Source organism: Colobus angolensis, unplaced genomic scaffold (assembly GCF_000951035.1).
Source record: "Colobus angolensis palliatus isolate OR3802 unplaced genomic scaffold, Cang.pa_1.0 Scaffold751, whole genome shotgun sequence".
NCBI classification, from domain to species: Eukaryota; Metazoa; Chordata; class Mammalia; order Primates; family Cercopithecidae; genus Colobus; species Colobus angolensis.
Window position 1 is genome coordinate 328,297 of NW_012121277.1, and position 7,228 is coordinate 335,524.

Genomic DNA, 7,228 nt, shown 5'->3' on the forward strand with positions numbered 1-7,228 from the left:
CCCAATAAAAATATGTATATAAAATGAAATTTTAAACCAAATTTTTCTGTGACCAGAAGTCTCCAAAGTGTTAAAATAAATAAGTAAATAAATGAATATGTGTTATGTAGCCCAAAAGTGACAGAGTAGTAATTAGAATCTAGGACTACACTCTGACTTCCAGATCTCATCCACTCTGCTCTGCTCTACTCTGGAACCTCAGAGGAGAAAGGGAGTACAGCCATGGTAAGATTCAAGATGTCTGATAGGTAGTCCTTTCTCTTATAATGTAGGAGGAAGGTAATTGTGAAAGGAGAGGGGAGAAGGGAGGAACCAGAATGACTAATTAACCTCAAGCAAATATTGCCAAATGTCCCCTGGTGGGGCGGGGAGGAGAAAAAATCACCCTCAGTTGAGGACCACTGATCTTAGGCTACGTATACTCCAGTTTGAACATTGATTGCTTATCTATCTTATTAGGAACGTGAAAAAGACCCAAATCAGTCAAATGTATTATTTGCACTTTATTCAGGAAAAGGACAAAATCTGGGTGTTTGTTTAAATTCTCTTTCCAGAGCGGGTGCAGTGGCTCACGCCTATAATCCCAGTACTTTGGGAGGCCGAGGTGGGGGGATCACCTGAGATCAGGAATTTGAGACCAGCCTGGCCAATATGACAAAACCTCGTCTCCACTAAAAATATAAAAATGCGCTGGGTGTGGTGGTGCATGCCTGTAGTCCCAGCTACTCGGAGGCTGAGGCAGGAGAACTGCTTGCTTGAACCTGGGAGGCAGCGGTTGCAGTGAGCCAAGATAGTGCCACTGCACTCCAGTCTGGGCAACAGAGCGAGACTGGGTCTTAAATAAATAAATAAATAAATACTCTTTGCACATGAGTGGAGAGGGGGTTGTTGAATCCATCTCAAAGGTTTTTGGGCCTGATCAAACATTGGATCTCAAGGGAACTAAAATTAGATTTAAACATATCAGGGGAAGGGAAGAATGGAGAAGAGGAACGACGTCACAAACAAAAGAAATCATAATGAAAGCTGCCGTTTACTTTGTGTCAATTGCTCTGCTAAGTGCTTTACATGGAGTATCTTGTTGAATAATCATAACCTAGGAGGTAATTGTAATCATTTGTTAGTTAGAGTGCAGGTTAGGCTGTTGTAACAAAAAGACCAAACACTTTCAGTGACTTACACAAAATAAAACTATGTTTATTTCCATGAAAGGGCCAGGTAGGCTGTTCAGGGTTACTGTGGCCTCCAGGCTGCTTCTGTGTTGTTGCTCTGCAATTTTCAATCCCCAGCTTCTATCACATGGTCCCAGATGGCAACTCTGGGTTCTGCTATCAGGTCTGCATTCCAGCCAGTGGGAAAGATGAAAAGGGGAAGGTGAGAATATATACTTTTCTTCTAAGGGCACAATCTAAAAGGTAGAAACCTCATTCCGTTTATACCCTATAGGCTTGACCCATCTTGTAAAAGTAATGTGGACTTTAGCCAGGAAGCCATGTATCCAGCTACAGGGGCAGGTAAACTACACGCTGAGGTCCAACAACCTCTTTCTGGTAAATGAAATTTTAATGGAACACAGCCACTCCAATTCTTCTATGTACCATCTATGCTGCTTTCTCAAAACAATGGCATTCTTGAATAGTTGTGACAAAGACTGGGTCGCAAAGGTCCACAAAGCTTAAAATATTACTCTCTGGTCTTTAAGAAGTTTGCCAATCTCTGACAGAGAAGAAGAAGGGACTGGATATTTAGAGACACCTAAGGGGCCCTATCAAGATTCTTATTTAGGCCGGGCCCAGTGGCTCACGCCTATAATCCCAGCAGTTTGGGAGGCTGAGGTGGGCGGATCACGAGGTCAGGAGATCGAGACCATCCTGGTTAACACGGTGAAACCCTGTCTCTACTGAAAATACAAAAAATTAACCAGGTGTGGTGGCAGGTGCCTGTAGTCCCAGCTACAAGGGAGGCGGAGGCAGGAGAATTGCATGAACCCGGGAGGTGGAGCTTGCAGTGAGCCAAGATCGCACCACTGCACTCCAGTCTGTATGACAGAGTGACACTCAAAAAAAAAAAAAAAAAATCCTAGAAGAACAACAAAATAAATCCAAAACAAGCAAAGCAAGGAACTAATGGAGATAAGAACAAAAAAAAAAAAAAAAAAAGACTCTTATTAAATGAGGAAACTGAAGCACATAGAGGTCCCATAAATGGCCCCATGGTAACATATGGATAAGTGGCAGAGCTGAGATCTGAATGTGGTTCTGTTTGGCTCTGAAGGCAAAGCACTGTTCACTATATTATACTGCCTCACTAATTCATATAGCAAATATTTGTTATGTCTATTCTGTACCAGGCAATGTTCTAGGTGCTGAGGATTCAGTGGTGAATAAAAGAGAGGAAATTTCTGATCCCATGAAGTCTACATTAAAGGAAACAGACCATTAGAAATAATTAAGCAAAATATACTATATCTCAGAGGTGATACATGTTGTAAATAAAAATGAATCAGGAAAGAAGGGAAGACAGTGACAGAGTGGGGTAGGGATTCATTTTTCAAATAAATGGTTAATTATGGCCTCAATATTGGAAAAACTGAGGAGAATGAGTCTGAGCCAAATCTCTTGAGAAGGAGGCAGGAACCTGAGTTGAGAACACCCAGTAAAAACCCAGAGTTCCCCCCCAAAAGGGAGGTTAAACCAAAGGTCAGGAGCTGTACAGGAACTGGAGCCAAAAGAACAAAGAGAGCAGTGTGGGCACCCATGGCCTGTGTGTGGTGTGTACACTGTGGTAACTGGTACAAAGTGGGTGTGTAGGAAGAGAGCTTGCATAAAGGTGCACAATTACACAGAAAAGTTTGCCTTTGATCCTTTTAGACAGAATCCTAAAGACTCTTTGCATACAGACATAAAACCATGCATGCACAGGCACATATACATGTAAATATAATGATAGCAGGCAGTAAGTCAGGGTGACCTATGGAAAGATCATGACTATTGCAGTCCCATGGAACTGTAAATCTCAGCTCTGCCGCATGGTGATTTGATGACTTTAGGCAAATTGTTGGTACTGTTTTTAGTCACGATTTATTGAGTGTTTTGTATGTGGCAGGCACTTCATATACATGATTCATCTAATCTCTACATAATTCTATAGACAGATGCTTGTAATATCTTCAATTATCTTCAAGTTAAATTAAGTGGTAAAATTAAGTGGTGATAGGTGACAGTCAAGAAGTAATGAGAAATGTACAATTTTCTTCCTGTGCATTTATATTGCTTTATTTTATTTAAGTATAGTGATTAATAATCTTGGTTAATGCTTCCGTGGGCTTGTTTTTATTAAACATTTTGTATTTTGGAAGTAAAAATATTTAGTGCTTGTTTAGTGCTTCTTATGTGTCAGACACCTTTCTAATTACTTTACATATATTTCTCAAAACAAAACTGTGAGGAAATACTCTTATGCGCCTCATTTTTTTCTGAGATGAGAAGACAGAGGCACAGAGAGGTTAAACAACTTATCCAAGGTCACACAGGCAGTAAACACAGAGACTGAGATTTGACCCCAGGCGGTCTGGCTCTGGAGTTCATGTGTTTAATCATTACGCAACATTGCCTTACAAAACAGACCAATAACCATACTGAATGAGAAGACATGCTAGCTTCTCTTTCACTCCTGGTGATGCACGTGGAAAGCCTGGTTATTTGTACTTTGTGATCTAACCCAGGGCCACTACCTCTTTAGTGTCAGCACATCTGAAATGCAGACCAAGTCCCATGGAGTGAATATTCCACTTCTAGAAGACTAAACTGGGAAACCCAAATTTAAAAAGTGATAGCAAAGATGACAGCATGTGTGCTCTTTGTAAGTGTGACTACCTACAAATGTGTGTGCAAGCATGTGTGTGTGTGTGTGTGTGTATGTTCAGATGTGTACATGTGAGTCTAACCAGTAGTTTTAGATGTCACTTGCTAGCCTTTCTCCCCAAGAGCCTAAAATCCAACTTTTTATGGGGCAAGATTTAGAAATAAGAAACCCTTATTTTGTCTCAGGATATATACCTGGTTTTCCAGAATCCATTTTCTCTCTAGAGACCAGTTCTGCTTTCTCAGGCCTGTAACTACCAAACAAGCATGGATGCTGCAGTAACATCAATGAAATGATTCTCTGCTTCAGTCCTAGTGTATCAGCTCTCATTTCATGCTCCGATCAAGAAGGCCAAACATAATTTGCTATCTGGTAGGCCTCTTCTTTGAATTGTCAGCCTTTAGTAAGGATTTTCTGTGGGAATTTCTTCTGTCCAAAAATGGCATAGAAGATTCCAAATATGGGCTGTACATGTCTCCTTTGATTGTGAATTTGGGGGCCTCAACTTGTTACCAGTACAATTGTAATCTAGATGGCTACTTTAGGGATGAGGATAGATTTTTCATGGAGCCATTCCTTCTTCCAATTAGTCTCCTCATCCCTATTCCACACCCTAACCAGAGGACAGGTTCAGCTGACTTCTAGAAACAGTTTTCTGAGGAATAATTTAACTGGCTATAATGAGGACCAATCCTCAAGAAATACGCTCATCAGCACAGTGTTCTAATCACTGATAGAAGTAGACTATGTGGAAAATCTAAGTGGTAGAGTAAGCTGACATATTGGTATGGAGAAGCTGACATTTCTTCAGGAAATACTGACTTCTGTGGGGCCAGAAAGTACCACTACGGTGGTGACCGAGTTTATCATACTGGGGTTTGGAGACCTCAAAGAATTGAGTCCCTTGTTCTTCCTGGTGTTTGGGGTTATCTATGTAGCCATCTTTTCTGGGAATCTTCCCCTCATGGTACTGGTGCGCACTCAACAGAGACCTCACACTCCAATGTCCTTCTTTTTGGTGAACTTCTCATGCCTGGAGATCTGTTATACAACCAACATTGTGCCCAGGATGCTGGTGGACCTGTTGATGGAAAACAATGATTTCTGTGGCTGTATTATTCAGGTCTACTTCTTTGAGGTCCTAGACAGCACTGAATGTTATTTACTGGCAATGATGTCATATGATGTGTACCTGGCTATCTGTCAGCCCATGCATTATTTAAAACTAATGTGTGGAACCATGTGCGTTGGGCTAGTAAGTGGCTCATGAACAGTGTAAGGTGCATTCCAGGCTGCTATGGTATCCAACTTGACCTTCTATGGTGAAGATGAGGTTAACCATTTATTCTGTGACTTGAAACCTCTGCAGAAACTCTCCTGCTCAGATCCCTATCTGGTCAACCTGGTCTGCATGAGCCTTAACAGCTCTGTTGACCCAGCTTCCTTTGGACTAACCCTAACCTCCTACTGGAGGATTTTTTCAATAGTCTTGCATACACCTTCCGTGGCTAGTAGGCAGAAGGCATTCTGAACTTGCTCTTCTTGTCTAGTGGTTGTGATCTTGTTCTATGGGATCTTGATCCTGGTCTATGCTGTGCCCTTGGCTGGCCAGGTGCCAGCTCTCAACAAAGTCTTCTCCTTGCTCTACACCATTGCTGCTCCCATGTGTAATCCCCTTATCAACAGCCTCAAACACAAAGATGTTAAAGAGGCTATGAGGAAGCTGAGGATTTGATCCTATAATGATGAGGTTAATACAACTGACAAAAATGAGGGCCATCTGGAGGTCAAGGCAATGTTTTCATCCTCAAGAAATTTCCAATCAGATTAGAAAAACACAGGATAGGTGGAGCACAGTGGCTCACGCCTGTAATTCCAGTGCTTTGGGAGGCCCAGGTGGGCAGATCACCTGAGGTCAGGAGTTCAAGACCAGCCTGGCTAACATGGTGAAATCCTGTTTCTACTAAAAATACAAAAAATTAGCTGGGCGTGGTGGCACACACCTGTAATCTCAGCTACTCAGTTGGCTGAGGCAGGAGAATCGCTTGAATCCAGGAGGTGCAGGTTGCAGTGAGCCGAGATTATTCCATTGAACTCCAGCTTGGGCAACAAGAGCAAAACTCCATTAAAAAAAAAAAAAACAGCAAAAGAAAACACAGGATAGATTATAATTTTTACAACCCCAAATATTGGATAATTGCCAACTATTCTGATTTTAGGGGAAGAGTTGGCACTAGTATCCTTGAAATAATCTAGTTTTTCTTGGGCATATTTACATTGCAAGAGGGGAGAAGTACTCTTTAGTTGATGGGAGGGAAACCATTCTGGGATAGATAATAAATAATTGCTCCACACAGTCCCCAAAGGTGCAATCTTAGAAGTACGGATTGGCAGATAAACTTTAGTTGTGTTCAGTTTCATTTTAACAAAAATCATACCTGGAGGTTCTAGAGGCGGAGGAAGAGTGATAACTGTGTTACCCTCATAAGAGAGGAGAGCTCCCTAAATAAATAGTCCATGTTTATTTCCTTCACTGCCTAGACTACAGTTCTGGTTATGAAGCTATGATAATAATATTGGATTTCTACTTGACCTGAGATTAAAAAGATAAAAATTGAATCTAATAGAGCATACAGAAACCCACCAGTAGGCTAGCTTTGGAGAAATATACATTAAGCACTTACAGCAATTTGTTAGACATGTGAATTGCCTCAAGGCACTTTTTTCAAGATTGCATTTTTTTATAGCATTTACAGCTACCCACTGCATTTTCATTTACTTATTTCTGTTCCCCTCCCAGGTCCTTTTCCTGCTGTGTACCTGAGTTTACCTTGGTGGCCTCACTTGTGCTTCTGTTTCTTATTTTCCTGTTACCAGCTACCTAACATTATCAACTGATATATTCAAGCTACACTCCGAGGGAGAATAAAAGCAAAAATATTCCACTCTGAAAAGGAGATAATAAACTTATTCATTTATTCAAGCAAAAATATTTATTGAGAGCCTAATGTTATCCAGTCATTGTGCTAGATACTAAGAAGAGAATAGTGAACAACATAGATACAGCTTCTAACCTAAAAAATGGTACAATCTGGTGGCCTTGGTGTTCCAGTTGCTCAGAATTTATATTTTTACATTGTTTATATAATATGTAGCTCTTGAAAGAATCACTTCTAAAGAGAATCTCTGCATGTCAAATCCCAATATTGTTATTTACTTTTATTTTAAGAGTAACTATAATAATTAATGTGAAACAACCTTATGTGAAGACCGAATAAATCTTTTAGTAGAACATATAAACAAAGAGAAATACTCACAATGTCCCTTGTTGAGCTAAACTCACCCTATTTTGTCCTTTAAGATT

At 40.6% G+C, this 7,228-nt stretch overlaps 1 protein-coding gene across 1 annotated transcript; it reads left to right on the top strand.

Annotated features, from left to right (window-relative positions):
* Window positions 1–4,651: 4,651 nt before the first annotated feature.
* LOC105501844 (olfactory receptor 11A1-like) lies at window positions 4,652–5,599 on the top strand. The gene is given in 2 exon segments (XM_011927943.1): window positions 4,652–5,119; window positions 5,234–5,599. Coding segments are annotated over 2 exon segments (834 nt in total).
* The last annotated feature ends 1,629 nt before the right edge of the window (window positions 5,600–7,228 follow it).